This window comes from Anguilla rostrata, chromosome 12 (genome assembly GCF_018555375.3).
Source record: "Anguilla rostrata isolate EN2019 chromosome 12, ASM1855537v3, whole genome shotgun sequence".
Classification (NCBI taxonomy): domain Eukaryota; kingdom Metazoa; phylum Chordata; class Actinopteri; order Anguilliformes; family Anguillidae; genus Anguilla; species Anguilla rostrata.
The window spans coordinates 32,457,734-32,479,009 of record NC_057944.1 but is presented as its reverse complement, the minus strand read 5'-3'; the positions used below and the strand labels follow the sequence as shown (position 1 = coordinate 32,479,009).

The window sequence follows — 21,276 nt, the reverse complement described above, 5'->3', positions numbered from 1 at the left end:
TGTGTTATGACTGCTACCGTCGGCTGCTACGCTGACAACCTGCTGTCGTCTCTGCTTCTCGTACCTTTTTCCTGGTCTCATCTCTGAGTCACTGGGTAAGAGCAATCCGCTAAGTGCCGAGGTTTTATGAAGGTTCCGCGAGAATGGCTTGGGACTGAAACTGCACTTGTGGAGAATGTGTTTTAGTAAGGGATCTCCTTTCTGCGGGAGGCCGGTCGCTTTTTTTTACGGTTTAGCGAACTGTTTGGTGGGGTAAGAGACGGTCCTCGTGGCGATTGGCCGATTCGCATGCTCAGAGACCGCCGGACAGGATGCTGGGAGTGCGGCTGTGTCGCACTCTGGCCTGATAAGCGATCGCCGCTTTTCGATTCGGTGCGGACTTGAACCCGTTCCCCCACTTCCCAAAGACGGACGTGAAAGGACAGTTCCTGGCAACGGTAGACAAGGGACAGCTTAGCGTGGCAATGCAGATCCTCTTCTCTGTGGTCCTTCAGTTTGCAATGAAGTGTATGAGTTTGTGGGTCTGTGTCTCATGTTTATTTATACTCAAGTGCTCAGGAAGTTGTGTGGTGCGGCGGTTTGAGAACTTCTCTAGGAGGCATGTTGCAGTCCTGATCACTCGTTGGTGGCTGGCGTTGTATAACCTGAATTGCTTGAATAAATGTTTCTATTTAAAGGAAGTGCCATAAATTCTGAATATAAGACTTTCCCTGAAGAAGAGTATCTGTCGATGCATGAAATACTAAGGTAAACTGTTTAAATTAATCTTCAATAATAACTTTAATCCTGCTCATGCTTGACAAATGTATCCAGATTTAGATGTTTAAGACGAGGGTAGACGTCATGAGCGAGTTCGGTGCAATTTTACACCGCAAAAAAAAAAATCTCACAAAAGTCCTAGAGCTAGCTGCAGCGATAAATTTAATCCTATAATTAGTGTGCGCCTGACAAATGTTACAGAGATTTGGGTGTTTTTTAAGGTAAGGGTACACCTTGTACTTTTCATAGGTGCGTATATGAAACGGTGGCAGTTTTGCAAGTCCCGGAGTCACTTGCGGCGGAGAAGAGTTTTGCCGGCCAATCGGGTGCGAGCGGGAGCGAGCAGGCCTGCGGATAGGACCACGCGGAGACCCTGCTCGCATCATCAGGGCCGCTAATCGCCGGCCGCCGCCTCGCGGTGTCTCCTGTGGCCCCTCCCTCTGAAAGCGCGGCCCCATGCTGACGCGGGCCCCCCCGGACGGTTTCACTCCCAGCTGCTCTTTTCACGCTGTGGGAATAACTGCTGAAGCCACAAACTGCCAATTTGTCAGAGAGTCTGAAATTTTCTCCTGCGAACAGGTATACCAGGGTGTGAAGGATTATGCTGCCACTCGTTACAAACACACACACACTTTGCACACAAAAACACAGTCACTTAAATTCACAACAAGGGCTCTTGTGAAGTCTTGAAGTCTTTTGGATAAAAAGTGTCCAAGCGGAATTCCTCTGCATACTGTAGGTAATGATTAAGAACTGGAGGCTTTATGACTTTGCGGCCCCTTTTTTGCCACCCTCCAGTGGTGAAACATTGTTACTGCAGGCAGAAGGGGAGCGATTTGGTGGGTGGGTGGTTGAGTATTGGATGGCTTCTGCTCCAGTGTCAACCAAAATTAAAATTCAAAAGGGAAAAAAAAAACTCTATATCAAAAATAAATCTTTTGGTCAGTGGAAGGACTCCTATTGCATAGGCAGGAAGGAGGACTGGATTAAACTTTTTTTAATCTGTAATGTAATGTAAAACTCAGTTTTGTGACATTTTGTACATGCCCAAGAACTTCCATGCAGACAAGCCAATATGTACGGACTCCATAAAAAGGTGTCAGTTAAACATCGACCCACAGGAACTCTTAACGGCACTGCAGCACTATCCACGCTCGATCTACACTGCATGTCCACCAGGAGGCCAATCAGAATTCAGGAGCTGCTGTGTCAGACCCCCTACGGCTGGGATTACCAGCAGAACAGAATCATGCTTCATTCTTAATGTCTTTGCATTATTACTCTTCCCCCCCCCTCCCCCCCCTTTCGCTCTCTCGCCATCTGCAGAGATGCATTTTAACGGTACCGCGCCAAGCCAATTAGCGTTAATTAACCAGCACGATTAGGAGAGAGGAAACAACTCATCCGTTTTCTCAGTGGCGTTTTGAGTTCAGTCGCTACTTTTGTCTGAAAAGCAAGTTAGAAAATTGCAGGGTTGTGCCACCTTGAAAGGATTTTGCAACACTTTGGCGGGCAAACCTTGAAATATTGCTTCTGGCTGTTTGTTTGGCCTTTCTGTGATGGCAGTAGCTTAGCCTCCTATGAGATAAGTGCATCCATTGCATTGGTGTGGTCGTGTACTTCATAAATTTACACTATAGGGAGTGTACCCCCCCAGAGGGATGGGGAGAGGGGGGGATGGGTCCCCAACATATGGAGGCAGCAGAGAGAAGGGGTTCCAGAGAAATGGAGAGGGACTCTCACAGGAAAACCATAAAGATGAATGGAGGGAAAAATAAAATAAAAAACTGTCCCTCAAGACGAGTTCAAACCAGGAAGATTTAGTGCCTTAATTCTGGGAGTCTCTCTGGCTTTGATGTTTCAGTAATAGGGGTGCTTTTTTCCATTTGGGGCAGCTCTCCCTGCCCGTTTGTGAGGTTATCCCTGTGGGCGGAGCATTATGTTGGAGCTTATGGGCGGGGCTGTTTGAGGACCTCCAATGTCAGGAACTAATTCTAAGCTCTCGTTGATGGCTGTCAAAATGGATACGAGAGAATCACATTGAACCCATTCACTTTGTGTGTATACACCCGAGGTGTATGTGTGTTCGAGCATTCTCTCTAGAGATATTTCTTTTTAAACATTGTGTGTCTGGCTCTTCGGCACTTTCATGCCAATTCAGTCAGTTCAAGGAAAGTAGTGAAATTCAGTTCATTCATTTCAGTTCCATTTCCTGAATAGCCACGTTCATAAAGATCTGAATAGGCTCTATTGCATGTATTGAGACTGGAGTGCTCCTTTCTATTAAAGTACATTGTGTCGTAATGGTTTCTGTTTCTTCCTCTGACTGCATAGCACTTACGCGAGGTCTACCTCGGCATGCTAATGTCATGGGCGTTTTCAGTCTTTTGACATGCTAATGCGCTAACGTCACATGCGCATTCAGTCTTTCACAAGAACATCCTCGATGAGCAGAAGTAGCAGGTTGTTCTGTATCTCTGAAAGGTGGAGGCTTACACATAAAGGGCCGTTGTTGGACCGAAGCGGACAGAAACACGGGTTTGAATGCTCAGGGAGGTATAAAATCATATACTGGAGGTCTGCCATTTTCTGACTTTTTGGCTGCGTTCAAACTGCGGCTAAAAGACGTCCAATTCAGAGTATGTGTGTATGCTGAACATCAATCAGGTCGACTGAAATAAGCGGAAGAAATAAGTAATATGTAATGCACATTGCACAATAGTTTTTTTTCAAAAGCACACAGGCCCCCATCCCACACTATCCAATCAGTAGCATGGCTACTGGAGGGCTACACAGAGATGTAACCACACCCTAAGCTCAGAAAGGGATGGTGATAAGAGATCCATGCAGAACCCACACACTGCAGAGACCCCCCTCACCCTCACCACCTTCCGCACACCGTAGCTCTGCAGTCTCGAAGCTCAGCCGCTAAGTAGAAGAGGTTTGTGCTTGCTCCCCCAGTGCAGGGCACTGAAGCCATGGCGGTGATTTAGAGGGGCCAGTGAACTGTTATACAGTCTCAGCCCCCTCAGATAGATGGATTTTGGAGGGGGGGGGGTGTTCAGTCTGAGGCCGCAGTAAAAAGGCTTTTTTTGCACTCCATAAAATCCCATCACTCATTCTGTGTGCTGTGGTGATGTGTTCCAAAAACTACAAGATGACACTGCAAGAGTGAGTACTTTCACTCTTTCATTCTTTCTCTATCCATTTCTCCCTGACTCTTGTGCTCTGGATTCACTGGATCATTTCATGCTCCCTCTCTCCCTCGCTCTCCCTCTCCCTTTTTGTGACATGTCCTGGATGCCATTTTATTTTTTGCTGCAGTGGTCCTTAACTCCCCTCCCAGATACAAAATCAAGCTGGACACGGATGAGGTTCAGTTCGGGGGTCACGGAAGGCTGGACCACAACACCGAATTCTTCACCGAAGCCGTGCCGTTCAACGACCGGCCCCACTCCATGATGGTGAGTCCGCCCCAGGGGCCGCCTCAGGCACAGCGACCCGTTCCTCATCCCCCTCCATGATTTCCCATCATCCCCCACGCTGGAGTGCCATTCAAGAAAATGACTATTGACCGACGCAACTCTTTGCAAGTCTAATTTGACCCTTGACACCATCGCGGTGTCAGGCCTAATGAGCGCGAATGAAAAGCAGGCTTTTCCTGCAACTGTTTTTTTTTTTTTTTCTCTCAGCAGGGACAGAATTGACTTTCTGGACCCTGTGCGGTCTTTGCCTTTGTATCCGAGTGTTGGGAGGCATTACCTGAGCTAATGGTCTTTCTAGAACAGAAAACGGAGCAGTCGGGCCAGTCAGTCATTTAAGTTTTTTTTTTTTTTCCCCCACCCTGATAATTTTTTTTTTTCATTTTTTTCTTCCTGAACCTAAAGCAGTGGTAACCAACGCTTTTCCTGGAGATCTGCCATCTTGTAGGATTTCACTCCGACCCTAACAAAACACACCTTATTCAACAGCTAGAGATCTTGTTGAGCTGCTAATTAGTAATTAGTAGTTAGTTTAGTAGAGTCAGGTGTGCCAGATTAGGGTTGAAATGAAAACCTACAGGATGCTGGATCTCCAGGAACAGGACTGATTACCTGTGACCGGAAGTATGACCAGAGGATTGTGTCACTGAAGGACCCAGAGAGGCTAAAAGAACGGGTGTGTTTAATGTGCATACGCTCCAAATATCCATTTTAGTCCTGGTCCACGAGGTGAGCTGGGACTTCTCCCTCTCTTTCTCTTATTCTTTTATTCACTCACTCTCTCTGAGGGGTAGATGTTTAGTAGGGAAGACATGGCCAGCGGGTGGCCGTGAACACGTTTGTGCTGCGGTTGATTTTGGGTCACCGGGCGCTTACAGAATGATGAATGGTGCCGTTTTCTCCTCTACAACGGGACCGAGCCATCTGGTGTGCGATGACGGGACCCCAAGCGGGGTGTTTCCCCACTGAATCTGGGGAAAGCTTGATGCTGTCCCTTCCAGTGTTAAGCTTGTTACAGGGCCTAGCATCAAGACTACCCCTATCAGGGAACCCCTAACAGGCATAGAACACACATCTTTGATGTACTGCACATGTCCCTCAATTTGGCACTGATTTATATGCAAGACCCAAATATGCCAAAATGGGGAAAACAGTTAAGTAAGGATAAAAAGCTAGTTTCCAAAAAGGAATCTCTTTAAACCTATTCTATGAAATGACTGACATGTCTGAGATTTCCACCGAACCTGATTTTAATCACGGAGTGAGTCACTAGCTTTAAGGTAGACTGGAGACATTGTTTCCTGTTTGATGAATGTTGTTTGTTTTTTTTCCCCGCCTGCTTTTGTTCCTGGCTTGTGCTTGCTGCATGAAACGAGCGATGGGTTTAATTAGCCGTCTGCATCCATTAAAAAGGAACTGGGCGCCCCTTTGAATCACGCTGCCATTCCAAACGGGATTCTGCCTGTTGGAGCGTCACCACCGTGCCTCAGCAGTCTAGGGGGACCGTTTGGGCTGCCCCAAGGCTTTTAGCCAGTCAAAATTCCTCATTTCTTTAAGCTTTTGTTTTCTTCACGCTGGGAGGACAGAGAGATAAAATACATTTTAAAACACTGTATTGAATGTGTCATTTAAGAACAGATGTGGCTAAAAGCTTTGGCTTTGTGTGAAAATTGAATTGCATCCCCGCACCCCCCTGCCGAGGTGCTACTGTCCCTGTCTGCATCGTGGCTTCACGCAGAGGGCGTCAAAGCAAATATGACAGGCTACCATACGGGGGTACGGTGTTTGGGGAATACCCCCAACTCTATCTTCCTTGTTGGAAGCTCGGTTAGCTGTTATTCAGCAGCTTTCTTCATTACCTCGATAACATCCGATAGCCCAGCTGCAAGCCACCTACGGAGAGCAATTACAGCAGATCTGGCGGGGCCGGTTCTCCTCCTCTCTGGGGCAGAGTCCTTTTATTCCCGTCCTCTCGTCTGAGAGAGAGCGGCGCTGGAGAACCGAGGTGCGTCCGAGCCGGCCGCGGGAGCCCGAAGCGCCGCCACCGCGCCCCACCACCGCTGAGCACGCGCCGAACGCCCGCCTACGGTCATATGTAATAGCGGAGCAGCGGCTGCTCTCTGGAGCAGCCTGCATTATGCATGCCCTCAAAGCCCGCCTCGTCTTTCCGTTCTCATCGGTGAGTTTTGGAAACTCGCATAACTTTATTAAAGTGTAATAAATCCACCAGAAAGACCTTTGGGCTCCCATCCCTGGGATTGCCAGGGGCTGAGTGGAAAGAGTCTGGGAGGAGGAGGAGGGATCATTTTAATTTTTTACAAGAAAGCTTCAGGATAAAACCTTTTTTTTTTTTTTTTTGTTAAACTATAACTTTTTTCTTCTTTTTTATTTTCCACTTATCACTGCCAATATTGCATATTGCAGATAAAAATAGAAAAGAAAAAAAACAATAGAAGCAAAAAACTAATATTGGATAACCAAAAATGATGGCATAGACTGTAATGACATGGCTAGGTTCTACCTGCTCTTGCTCATTGAGTAGTACTTTTTAAATTTTATTATTTTGACTGTCGTCCGTTCAGATAACAATATTTCTACCTCTTACTACTCAGCATATTTTAATTTCAAAATACATGTATTCTGCGTATGCTTTTATCCAGACACAATTTCATGCACATCATTGCCCCTTTCATCTCCCAAAAACTCTCATTCTCAATTCTCTTTGGAAGTCGTATTTTCACCCTTATTAAGTCCAACACTTTTTTCGCCGCCTCATTCTGCCAGATGTGAAGTTTGGTTAACGGGTCCACCGGTAATCTCAACGTCATTACGGATGCGTGAGGTACGAGGGGCGGGGTGACGTTCGCTGAACCCGTCGAGATGACTCGCCACGGATCCTCCTGCGTTTCTGTCACCAGCCACTCATCTTTTCTCGTGACTGATCGTAAAAAAAAAAAGTGCCCCTCAAAATGAGAAATTTTCCGCAACGGGTACCAGAAATGCCCCCCATTCTGAGAGGATGGAGGGGGGCGTGTGCAGCCCACTCCACAACCTATTTAAGGACCGTTGCTTCAAAGTCTGCTTTCTTTCCTTTTATTGGAGCACATAAGCTCCCCCCCGCCCCTCTTAGATTTTTCGGGGCGATAAACCCTTGCAATGAACAAGTCTGAACGGCTGCACTAAAAACAACTCATCTGAATGGATTAGGTGCCCTTAAATCTAAAGGACAGGGACCACCGCCCGCTGTGCAGCCTACAGCAAAGCACAATACAGTCACCTCGGCCAGGCAGTGACCATGATCAGCCGGACAGAAGGCTCTTGAATCGGCTGCGATTAAATTCAGTCGAACTTTAGACCTGACATTCTCATTTCAGTTTATAAACCATTTCAGTATTATGAATAGCCTACTATTTATATGTTTTTTCAAGTGATTTTTTTGTGTAGGCTACCTCCCACATTTATATAAAAAATAATTTAAAAAAACACAATATCGCCCAGCACTAAAAATATTCCTTATGCCATATGTCTGTGTTTCTGATAGCCATGCTACAGTGTGGGAATGATGCCAATATAAGGTATATTCAGATCGAGATTGCACATTGTATTATATTGCATTATATGAAAAATTAAGAAATCCATCCCTTCTGGGGGTAACTTCACTTGCAACAGAACAGGATGTAATGACATTTTTGCTCAGTTGCAGTTTTAATCACAGCAAGAGACTGGCTTTGTGGTTGTGTGTACCTCACTTCTCCATTGCCTTAAAAAAAAAATGAACTACTGTTGTTCAAGCACAGCCTTCAAAAACAACTTCCTCATCTACCTAGTGAGTCAGTGGAGGCGGGGCTTGGTAGATATTTTAAGTTTGTTGCACCGAAGCGGGAAGAACATGTGATGTAATGTAAATGAGGCTGAAGTACTGCGAGCTTCAGATCTTTTGAAGAGCTTCGAGTTGATCTCAGGGAGCGTTGCCTTGGACAGTTTTCCACAGGAAAAAAAAAGGCAGGAAAACAGAAGAGATGTGCCACGATCAAAGGCATTTAAGACGCCAGATTTCGTTTTCATTCTAAACGAACGAACGACTCTGGTTTAGAGATTCAATTGTGAGGAAATAAAGCCATGAAACGGACACTGAAAAGCATCACTTTAAATTTCCCCACATTTATTCTGAAATGATGAAGCCACTTCGGCGAGCCGCAATAATTGTGTAGAATTTGCGACTGTGTTTTAAAAATAGACAGGTTTGCAATGCTCCTCCAAAAATTTCAATTCAAGCTCGTTTTCTAACTGCCAGTGCATTAAATATGTGACGAGGATGAGACTGCCTCCGGTCATTCTGGATATTTATACGCTGATGGTTATGTGCATCTACCTCGCTTTTTCTTTTTCCCCCTTGACAGCGTCTGCTCAGTACCTGACTGAGCGGATTAAGTAGTTTGCTGTGTGCGCACTGCATGTAAGGAAATGTGCTTTTGGAGGAGGAGGGTTTAGAAGCGTGCGGGAAATGCGATTGCGTGTCGCTCTCGTAATTCGCAAGCGTTCGAAACGAGCCATGGTGCATTCTTCAGCTCACCAGCCGAGCCTTCCAGCGTTCAGAGGCCCTACGGTAAAACTTTCAGTCCTCAGAAGAGCCTGGGCAGACGGGGTCTTAAAAGCAAGGACGCATCTAGCTATACCATAAATACTGTAAGCTTAGCATGTCATGAAAAATCAAAGGCTCATTCACATTGTGCTGTATTGAAAACGATAACATGGAGGTGTAAAAAAAAAAAAAACTGATCAAATTAGACTGATGTGAATTAATTGGCCCCTAAGTGTTGAGTGTGGATACAGAGCCACTGAATTATTTGGTAGATGAAGAATTCAAAGACAAAGCAAATGATAGAGCCAAACCTGCACTGTGTTAACAAGTTCAAGGGGAACCCCCCCCAGGACTGAGTCTACGAGCCGCTGCTTTAGTGCAGGGGTCTCAAACTCCAGTCCTGGAGGACCACTGTCTTTGCCGGTTTTTGCAATTTCTTTTATATCAGCAGCCATTTTAGGAAACGAGGTGTACAGACTCTTTAGCCAATCGCTTGAGTCCATAAACACATCAGAAACCACCAGACGCAGCAGCCCTCCCAGATACGAGTTTGAGATTCCTGCCTTAGAGTCGCTTGTAATTGAATTTTAGAGGCAGTTTGTCATTTTGTTTTTGGCACCCAGTCAATGTGAATCACAGTAGATTATGTTCAAAAGCCGTGACTGCGCGAGCTTTGTGTTTGCTTGCATTTACATAATTTTGTACTCGCCAAGTTGTTTTTGAACAGTCAGTGAAGCTGGAAAGAGAAACGCCGGAGGCCCCAAGCCCTCCAGCCCTGCGAGTGTGCCTTACTGTCTGAGAGCACTGCAGCATGACTGAGCTTTCGATAATGAATCATGGGTGTGCTGGGTGGGGATACGAAGCTTCCGCTTGGTGGCAGCTGCAGCCCGTCGCTCTGGAGCTGCGTGCCGGGGTCTTGTGTACATGCAAGCGTGCGTGCTAAATGTGTCAGGCACCACATCTCTAAAGTACGCCCTTGACTGGCATGTTGCTAGGTAAACAAGGTTGCTAAAATGTCCTCTGTTTGAAGCGGCAGCCAACGTTGGAGCTCACCAGCCCTGGTCCTGGAGAGTCGTAGGGATCTGCTGGCTTTCATTCAAACATTTCACAGACCGATTTAGAATCCATAAATCTGGTGTGTTGAGCTCACTGTATTCAGCTGCTTTGCAAATACACAACTGGAATGTTCTTTCACTGAACATTCTAATGCTGATGTCACAATCGCTACTGGTAACTGAAAGCAATGGAGTTCTAGAACACAGACTTTTGAATTTTGAGAAAAAGCATTCCAGGTCTGACCTGGTTCACTGCATCACCACCAGACATTGTCAAAAACTGAAAGGTCGTTCAGTCGGAGTCCCTAGGTCTGTGTATCCTGGCTTTCATTCCAAGTGAGTTCTTAAATTATGAAGTCCAAGTGAGTTCTTAAACTCCATACTCACCTGAATTTCACATCTTTTCTTGTTGTTGCCTGCAGTATCCTTTGAAGAGAATTCTTTGTGAAAAGGGCATTTTTATTAACAGAAAGATTAGCATAAACTGACTTGCTGATCAAACGTGATTGACACCATCTAACTTTATTAACACATATGATGAGTAAACACCTTTTGTTTAAGAACACAAATATTTCTAACAGAGTGCTGCCAACCAGGATTTTCAGCTCATTAACTGTGGGAAAAAATGGAAAGAACACGCATCCCTATTCAGGGTAACACTTTCTATGAATGGTCCTTTATACAGTAGCTGTGCAACACTTTTCATAAGCACTACGTAATAAACATTCAGAAATGTTTATGTCAGAAACTGCAGATATACATACTGTATAGTGAGTTATACTCTTCTGATCCGGCAGAATTGCCATTATCGTTTCATACCCAGTGACACACGTCTCTTTGCTGTTAAGAGATGATTTTTTTTTGGTGTTTATGTAGTGCTTATGAAGGCGATATAGAACTCTTATGAAGGACCGTTCATTCAGTTAACAGACAGAGGAGAAGGTTTTATTTCCTGCAGCACATATCAGTGTGAGCTTTCAGTCCTGAGGACTAGAACTAAGAATTTTAGAATTGGGCTTTCATTAATATTCATAAGCTGCACATATTTAGAAAAATAGACAAGTGTAGGTTAAACACATTAGACTGATATGGACTCCTCTAGCACTTTTTATGCAGTCATTTAATTCAGATGGTAACCTCTGCAAAGCATCGGTACACAGTAAGCAGCTTTAATGCTCAACATAATCTGCGTTATCCTGGTGAAAACGCAGAATCGCGGCTCGTCTAAAATAATCTTCAGACAGAGGTACCGAAACCCACCTCCAGCACCTAAACGCACGCTCACGATGGGACGGATGGCTGCGGACGGAATGAAAGGTTTGGGCTGACATTCAGCAGTGTGTGTCGGATTCCGTCCTGCGTGCAGCGCCTGCGTTTTACTGGCATGCGTGGGCCCAGCAGACAAAACCAGTGCACGGGAAAAAGGCGGAGCTACATGTCAAAGGTCATATTCAGAATGGCGATCGTGATTCGCCATAATTTTGGCTTGTTTGTTTTTGTTTTGTTTTTGTTTTTTTTACTGGGAGGGAATACGATCAATAGCGATATCAACTCTGACTCCAAGCCCCAGGGAGGGTAAGCGTTTCCCCTCCAGCACAGTACTGTACTGTCCTGGTGGAGTACACAGAATTTCAATGAAGCACAACACTATGTGCAGTACTTGTGGAAGGAGAAAGTGGTTACAGCGATGCATTTAATTTTGTACCCACAGAAATGTAGTGTCCACTTATGGACGGGAAACTGCGTAAGCAAGGTACTTAACATGAATTTATTCTGTAAATAGCCAGCTGCACAGATGGGTCACTTCTAAAACTAAATAAAAATAAAACTACTTAAGTTTCCCTGGATCTTGGCATCTGGCAGGCAAATGAATAAATCTAATGTTTATGCAAATGCATCAAAGCGGTGGTAATATCTGGCATCACGTAGAGCTGGATTGGGTGGGTTAGGGAGAGGACTTATTTATTTTTCTACAGTGCGAGACATACATGTCTATCAAATTGAAGGCCCAGTAACGTTAGCACTGGTAAGGTTGCGCTGTCAAACTCACGTTTTCGGTGAGATGCCATAGCCCTGTGCGTGTAATTGCTGCAGTTTGTCTTTCCTTGAATTGGATTTTGATTATGGTGCTTATGAGCACATCCTGCCCCCACGTACGTTCTTTAGAAGGGTGCTCACATAAGCAATTTCCAGATTTGTGGATTTAGGCACCCATTGTACTGTAAGGTGCCTTACCACTGTCTAACATATACTAAATGCTTGTGCTGTGTGTTTAAAAAAAAAAGATATCATTCCAAGGATTAAATGAGTACACTAGTATGGCTTTGTTTGTTTTTGTGCACAGTGTGCTATGTGAAAACAAGCTTGATGGCTCACAGTTTGTGATGTGGGATTTCTCGAGTTTGCAGAAGCAGCAAGTTTTTCCCCAATTTGTTGCGTTTTGTATCTTTTTAAAGCAGGTTTGCCCCTGAAACGAGTCCATAAAAGCATTACTGCAAAGCTTCATTTCAGCCCACAGCACCCAGGGGTAGGAATTATGGGATATCGCTCGGTCCTCTAGTCCCTTGTAATGGTCTCCTCACCTGGAAGGGAGTCTACCTTTAATTCTTATCTACTCATTATCAGCTCTTGGGCTGAAACAAATGGCCTTTGTCAGTTCTCAAGAGAAGAGAGAAGAGAATTCCTCTAATTTTGCTTAGCGTCTGCTTTTTTTAAATTTTGCATCAAACATCTCTTAAGAAATTAAAGTGCTACGCGCGCACACGGACCTGCCATTCCCTTCAGACTATCTGGGGAGAGATTGTGTGACTCTCTTTAGTGTGAATCAATTTGCAGCAGAGTAACAGGCTTTGTACAGCATGCGCAGTTCGACGTTTATCAAAACAAATACCGTCGCTGCGACTGCTGCATCATTACAGTCCTGCAGGCAGGAGCCAGGCTTGTAGACGTGCTCACAGAGCCACCTAGTGGCCGCTGCTATGTCTGCAGCCGGAAAGCAGCAGAGGCCAGTTCCTGTTTACAGAGCATCTTCAGCGTGGGGATCTCAAGATGCCGTCTGGTCTGCAGGCTCGTGCGGTTTCTCTCCACCCGGCAGCCCATGCAGGCCTCGGCGTTTGGCCTCAAGGTGTGCGGGGTCTTTAACCAATCGCCATTTTAAATGAAGCACTTAAGGACTGCAAAAATACTAACAGGCCTGGAATTACAAATCCCTGTTGCAGCGTCTGACTGCCCTGTTTCAGTGTTGCCGGGTTACACTGGGCAGCCAGGATATGCTGATGTCTTCTAACTGACATGTGTGCTATTGTAGCTGCATCGGACCAATCACTTCCTCCTTGTTTCATTTTATAGTCCATTGGGTTGGGTTGCTTGGTTTTTTTCCCAGGAAATGTAATTAAACTATTGAATTGTGAATTTCCATTACATTACATTTATTTGGCGGACGCTTTTATCCAAAGCGACGTACCAAAGTGCATTACATGGTCATGGACAACTACAAAACACAGGTTCAGTGATTTAATTGCACCAAATTCTTATTCAGAAGTTCATTCCTGTAAAATGATAAGTGAGCAGGTCTAAGTCATGCCTGCTCAGAAACCTTGGCAGGGTGCAGCTGAGACCCATGGCCTGCACGTGTGGAGCAGAGGGGGCTTGTGGATGATCTCCGAAGCCCTGCTCTGTAAAGCACGCGTCCTGCAAGCAAGTGCTCGGTGTCACTGTGGCCTTCGTTGTTCACAGCTCATGCAGACGTACGCTCCGCTCGTTTATAACGCAGCCGTTTGTGTCTCTCTGTCTCCCTCAGGTGTACCTCCCGTGCAGGACCGCGCTGGTCCTGGCCAACGAGGAGATCGACTACTGCTACTGAAGCCCGGCGGACTCTGTGAGCGAGGGAGCCAGCGCGGACGGCCAGTTCAAGCGTCAGCTCCCCAATATTCTCGTATTCCTCTGCGCAGTCTCTGAGTGCTCTTCTACAGCAATTACACCGTTTCACCTGACACACACCGATTCAGCCAGGGAAAGATTTGCTCTTCCAAACACCTGTCTGGAAATATTTCTGTCTGACACCCTCCCCCTCCCCCCTCCCTCACCCGTCCTCTTAAAAGCAGCTTTATCTCTGAAATATAGAAATATTCCTCCTACACATATGCCTTCAGCAGCTACATTTATTCCCCCTACCACGCATTATAATGGAGAGCATACTGTGAGATGCAGTGATGTCACATCGTTATGGTTAGCTTCATCAGAATATTAGGACCTTCCCCACCCCCAATCATCGTGGGCACATCGTCCAGTTAGATCTTGAAAAAATAAAAATACAGTATTTCCTTAAAAAAAAAAACTACTTGATTTTGAAAGATGACAAACCATCGAGTGACATTCATTTTAATTTTTAAACACATGCACTTTGAAAGAATTTATATTTGTATTTATACATTTATGTTTGATGTGTTCTAACCTAGCGTAGAAATTGTTTGTCATATTTAATTTTTTCAGCAAAAAAAAAGAAGAAAAAATAGAAAACAGAAGAGAATAGAGTATGAGGTGAAGTATTGCACTAGAGCGTGGCGGGGAAGACCCCAGGAATGCTGGGTGATTTTGAAGTCTGCCGATTTTACGCGTGAGACCGCTTCAGGGACAGGAAGCTGAATGGCAGACAATGGCAGCCTTACAGCGCTTGGAAAGCTTCGTGGCTCATCTTACTGTACAGGTTCACATTTTCAGTTCAGGTGTGTATTAATTCCATGATAAAGACACTGGGATTTAATGTTATTTATTCACAATGAGTAATAATATATGTGATTTTTGTTTCGATGTTGTACGTGGGTCCCCATGTATGAAGCTGAACTGAAAATGTGTCTATGTGCGTAGTAAATGCGTAGTTCCATGGTCATTATGATGTGGCCAACCAGAAGCCATCAGAGAGGTTAAGGGGGGTCTTGTTCGGTATGTGAGGAGGGCTCTCCCACAGCTTATGTCCTGTCATAGTCTAGTCATTCTGGTCTCAAAAGCTGACCAATAAAATCTATTAATGAGGACTGAAGGCTGAAGACAGAGACCCAACAGACCAATCACCCGTTCTAGCCCATCATGTAGCCACACCCCCCATTTAAACCTTGCTCCCCATCCTGATAAAGCGGAATATAAATTTTCCTCATCCTTACATCAAGTATAATCTGCTTTTCTTACAAATTTGCCAGCAAGCTACAGGTTATGAATCACAGAGGCTGAACAACAAAGGCTAAATTAATGTGCCCCCTTTTTTTCCCCAATTATGCTATTCCTCTCTATAAGATCTGACGATTTTCTCTGTCAAGCATTGACTAAGTTTACCTTACGCCTCCTCCTACATTTCCTGTACTTTGCAGATAATTTGCGGCTTGTTCCGAATGTAAAAAAAAAAAAAAAAAAAAAAATCTGGAACGCTCTCTCCAAGTGTATTGCCATTCAAAGATGCCAGGAATGTTGCTATGGAGATTCCTACTTTAGCAGATTTGGCTCGTAAACATGAACCAGCCTAATAAGGAAGCGAGTTTTCCAGCGCATGAGAACAAACTCCAGTTATTCAGTCCAGGGACACTGTTTCTCAGTACTGTGTATGCTGGGGTGAAACTGTGGTAAAAACAGGCCTATGGTAGGCTATACTGTATTTGTTCGTTTTTAATCTTCGTTTTTAACTCACTCTCCTGTTTTCCCCTCCCTCAAATCATCATGTGTAGCAAAAAATTCAGACAGCTGTGTGCACAGTTGCATTGTGTTTTGTTTCTGGTTCCCAAGTGTAAGTTAAACTTGTCTGAAATGTGATTGCTGTTGAAAAAATATTAAAGCCTCTGACTGTCGTCTTGACTCATTTATTCCAGAACCTTTCTGTAAAGCCTTGTTCAGTCCAGTAAGGTTGAAACTCTACTCCCATATGCTTGTTTGATTATACTTGCCCTTGCAGCACCTGTAGTTGGGATGGTCACTTATGGATGCCTATGGCCATGAGGACTCTTGGACAGCTTAAGACTAGACAGATTGCGGGTGCCTAATTGAAGGGGTGGGGTTGCTGGGAGCAGTGACTCATGGTCATCCCTGCCAATCAAATCCCTCTCTCCCCAGTTCCCTGGGTGACACCAGTCCTCACACTGGATCATGGCCTTAATGGGATGAGCCACCCAGCAGCCCCAAACATGAGTGGGTTTAACGTGTCTTTATTTGCACCTTTAATGCACGTCCATCTTACATTTTCTGGAGAGTAGTGCATTACCTTTGGGCTTCTTCTGCCCATCTGCTAACAACCCCTTTCTCATTCCACTCAGGAGATGACTGTTGATTTAAGAGTTTAATTATCTTTGGAAAAACTTGAGGAGAAAAAAGGTAATTGCCGTTTAGAGCTAGCCTGGGGGTTTTTTTCGAGAGAGTTTACCGAAGCGTGAACTATGGCTGCAATGTATTAATCCCACTGATTAATCAGCTAATACTTTAGTTTGTTAGCTTGGCTTCTACAAATATTGATCGGATGACCCTTTTTTTTATTTTTTATTTGAACTACTAATTAAAGGGGACTTGGGTTTGGCGTTTATGTCCCTTGCTAGGTAGCGCTGCTGGTTTGGCTCTGACCTCAGTGCTAATCCCACAATGTAAGCCTCTCAGCTATTGTCTTATCCTAAAATATTCCTAAAGTGTTCTTTTTGAAGGAAGTAGATATTTGGAGGGAAAGGGTAAGCATGAAGGTATTTTTACTAAGTTCTTTCCTTCAAGCAAATTTGCGGCAGATGTCGCAGCTGGTTTAATTAGTGGTTCTAGGCCCCATTGAGCAATGAATTATTGTTGATTACCTCTCTGTGTTACTCATCTGTATGACAGGTTCAAATGAACAGAGAAACCTGGAAGAGATGCATTACGTTACATGCGATTTAGCAGATGCTCTTTTCCAGATGGACTTGCTCAGCTTTAGAATTTTTTTTGCATCATATCCATTTATACAACTAGCTGTATACTAAAGCAATACAGGATAAGTACCTTGCTCAAGGGCAGTGTCCTACCTCTGAGTTGAACCTGCATTCTTTAGGTTCAATTAACCATTTAACTTTCCTTGACCATTATCACAACAAAAAAACAACACCAGTAGCTCCAGATCAGTCAGCTCTGTCTAACCTCAGAGTTTAGCTGCACTCAAAATTGGTATGAAACAACACACTTGTCATCGGGTATGTGAGGTCTGCTTCATTTTGGCCAGTGTGTGGTTTTCACGATTCAAAGCAGGCATTTCCCACCTTGCAGCTTTTGCCATGTCAGATTGACCAGATTTCTTTAAATCACACTTCACTGGTTTGAACATTTCTGCATGCCATTGTATAATATGGCAGGCTTTGATATTCATATAAATTTTGAGTTAATATTCCAAGGGTGGTGAACTAAGTATTGGGCAACTGGTGTCCTGAACACTGAGTTTCAATTTATTAAAAATCATTTATATTTATTTATAGCACCTTTCAAAAATTGGGAGTAGCACTCTACTGTAAGAGGACACTTAGGAGGTAGGGGAGGTAAGGTCTTTCATTTTGTCTCTCACCCATTCCGATTTTTACTGCAGTTCCTAAATTAAACTGAGAATGCACAAGAATAGGTTACCTTGGCTACCCCATTATCCTTCCCCCCCAGCTTCAATATGAAGTGCAATTTTACCTGAAGTTTATCATTTGCCTCTTAATATTCAGTACCACACAGTACCGGACATGGAAAATAATTGGTAAAAATTTCAGAACAAGAACTTTAGACAGTCTTTAAATACACATCCCTGAGTCAGTTTATCCACTGATAGGTTTGAACAATTAAGGCTAGATTTTTTTATAACATGCATTGATTGCTTTAGTCTGATTAAGTTGTTTTTGGGTTTTAACTTCATTCTCAAAACACATTCACACACACACACTAAGCGTCTCTGCTAATCTCTGCTGACCAGTCCAAAGGGCACTACTGTGGTACCATTTTTCTTGGATTACTTTGTTCATGTGCTAACAAGAGCAAAATTCAGCAACAAAATTACACTAGTTTATCTTTTCAGCTGCTTTCGTCAACCAAATCTGTGGTTCCCTCAGTGTGATCCCCATTGGCTTTCGCTAACATTAATTTCTCTGAAACCAGTACAAAGATGGGTGGCCATGTTGGCTCTGAGCTGAATGCAGAGCGTGTTGATATCCAGGGGGAAGCTGTATTTTGGCTGAGGGCAGAGTGTATTTTCCGAAGTCTGGCAAAAGTTGACGGATTTTAAAAGCATGGCGACATTCGCAGCGAGTATGGATGGCATAGTTGTTAGAGAGAGACTGGTGAAAGGACTGAGCCTGTGGTGAAGATGCTGCAGGTTTGACTCCAGCACGGCAGTGTAGCGTCCCGGTTAGGAAACCGGGCTTACAGCTCCAGGATGTGCGCTTGATTCCCAGGTGGGACGCTGCCTTGTACCTTGAGCAAGGTGCTCCACATGAACCGCGTCAGTAAATATTCAGCTCTGTAAATAGACTGCATGTAAAATAAATAGAACCAATGTAAGCTGTGCAAGCTGCTCTAGATGAAAGCATCTGTTAAAAACACTAAATAATGTAATTAGTGTTGCTAATTAGTGATGAAGACTCCCATTGTCAATGTGCATCCTATTGATATCTTTGCTAATCTTTCAAAAGAATGGAAGGTGTAAGTGTGTGTGTGCGCGCGTGTGCGTGTGTTCGTTCAATGCATGATTGTGTATATGATTTGCATGTACCAAGAACTGAAATTAATTTTTCCTCTTGTTGTTGGTGCAAAGAGTGCATTTATTTTTTTGCTAAGCAGCAACTGCAAACTTGCAGGCAAATACTGCCATCTGGTGGTGGACATTTTACATAGCTCTCCCCTACCTTTTATGTCGACTGACGTTGCACCCACAGCAATATTTGCATTTACATAAGAAACCTTGATAATGACATTTACCTTATTACTGGATATCCTTATCTTTATACAAACACACCCATTCCATTAATCATTTATGCCAGCAGACAGAACACAAAGCAAGCAGAGCACAAAGTAAGCATGCTTCTGTTTGTCTTGCTGAAGTGACGACAGGCAAGATTTCTGCCAGAAGGACCTGCCGCTCTAACCACCCCACTACATGATTCTACTTTTGCATTTCAGTGCGGTGCAACTTCAGAAGAGTGATTTTTTTTTTTTGTCTGTATGGAAATTAAATTATTTTAATGGAGAATTTGTTTGATCCTGCCATGCTGCTCAGAGCAGTCACACGTCCCAATTTAAAAACTCTCGAGCTCTTCTCGGAAACCTGGGCATTCATGTATTTTTTTTTTTTAAATTGAGGATCTTCAGTGAGGTTTACTGGGCTCCCACATATGGAAGTCATCATAGGTTCAATATACTCGCGTTTAAGGGAAAGGAAAAAAAAAAAAAAAAACTATATTTGATTACCCTTATCATAACGAAAAGCTTAGACTTTAGACTGAATTGCATTTACATGGTGCTTCTCATCTCCTGAAGCGCTTCATTGTGGGATTGGGGAGGCTGGGGGGTGGGGGGCTCCCTTCAGCCTATCAGTCTCGCATTTAAGAAATAGTCTGGAACATTCCCCAAGTCTTATCAGTTGAGTAAACTAAGCGCAAGTTTATTTGCTGTTCCTGTATATCTGGTTCCGTGCTCCTCCTGCCAGATCCAGACCCTGCTATGCCAGGGTGCATACAGATGCTACTGGCCGCAATGACCCCACTCTCAGTCAAATGACTTTAAATTGCCGTTTCAGTTTCTCTGTTCTTTACTTGTTGCTTGATCAAAGCTCCAGGTTTATAACTAGAAACGTGCACTTCTATGGAGAGCATTTGTGACAAAGACAACTATAAATATTATTTTGGAGGAACACCAGGGGGAAATTAAGCAGAAGTATCATCAGTAGAACACCAGATTAATTCATGCACAGTTGGTTGTAATACCCGTTAGATGTTTGTTTCCACTGACTGAAGCTGACAATGTCATAATTGATGCAAATAAGCAGGCTTATCAACACAGAGGGGATGAAGAGATGGTAATGATGTATTAACATCTAAAGGAAAGACACAAAAGTATTGTTTGTTTTTTTTTTTCCAAATAAAGCACCCATATCATTTACTAATTTCAAACTAAATCTGACTTTAAAATGGAGTAAGGTACAGGATTTTCTTTGGCAATAGTAATAGCATGGCTGTGGGTTGGTATACAAACCATTTCTGATAGGATTCTGAAAATTCCATCATTTTTCTCTGAGGTTCTTCTTGGGTGCACCTGTTGGCTTTAATTATGAGGTAAGGGGTGGGGGGAGCATGGCAAAAAATAAATTAATAGCTAAATAAAAATCAGGTGTAATTAAACACAAACACAGCTACCACTCACATTATTCATGATAAAATAAGGGTGCCCCTTCACCACAGAGGTCAAGGCAACCGCCTCTCTCCAGACCACACTGGAGGCAGATGAAGTGAAACTCCCTCCATGAGCTAATATCAGCCAGAGAATCGACATGGAGAAGATGAGGTAAGCATTAAAAAAAAAAAACTGTCATGGTTCGCTTTGAATATGTGGGTTGCAGTATCCAAATGACTGAGACAAAATGGCATCTGTAACCATCCACAAGAATGCTTTTTGTGTACATATTTTAAAATATGATTGCAAATTTGATAGACATACCAATATGGAAATGTATGAAAACGCAATTGCTTAAGTTACCATACTAACACAAGGGGCTGATGGTGTTAATTGGTGGTGTAATGAAATGTCAGTGCATGGCGATGCAAACGGCACGGTACAGCTGCATCAATGTGACATTGAATCGATTGTATTGTGATGAATTGTTAATTTACATGGCAAACCTATTTTAGGCGCTGAAGTCATTCTGTTTATTTCAGTGATCTCTAGAGTGTTGGTCGAGTGGAGTGGGCTGGGATCTGTCAAATCTAATGGTCAAATTCACATAGCAGCCAATCTCATCGTATCTTGATTAATCGTTAATTAATTATATCATTGTTATAAATTTTTTTAAAACATTTTGCATCGTTCAGAGTATCACTATCGTAGCGTATCGTGATGAAGTTGTATCGTTACACCCTTAATGTTAATGCATAAGGAGTAAATAGTCATTTAAATATTGTATTAATATATTGTATAAACGTATATTTCAAATTTAAATATCTATACTATATATACCCATTTACAGAAATGTTAGTGTGCTTTGTCCCTGTTAAATAAACACAATACAATATGCATGATAAAAAAAACTTCACTTTATAAGTTAACATGAAACTAAAGATTGGGGCAACTGACACCTTAGAATTAATGTGCTTTGTAAATGTAATGCGTCAATATGAAAAATATATATGAATGTGTCAGCTGAGACCAAGAAACAACTGAG

The 21,276-nt window shown here is 43.5% G+C and overlaps 1 protein-coding gene across 1 annotated transcript in view; it reads left to right on the top strand.

The window, feature by feature from the left end:
* LOC135235717 (1,4-alpha-glucan-branching enzyme-like) overlaps positions 1-15,712 on the top strand; it is a 114,784-nt gene extending 99,072 nt beyond the window's left edge. The window contains 2 exon segments of the mRNA XM_064301503.1: positions 4,106-4,223; positions 13,678-15,712. Coding sequence (XP_064157573.1) covers positions 4,106-4,223; positions 13,678-13,740 — 181 coding nt within the window. The 3' untranslated portion in view covers positions 13,741-15,712.
* The last annotated feature ends 5,564 nt before the right edge of the window (positions 15,713-21,276 follow it).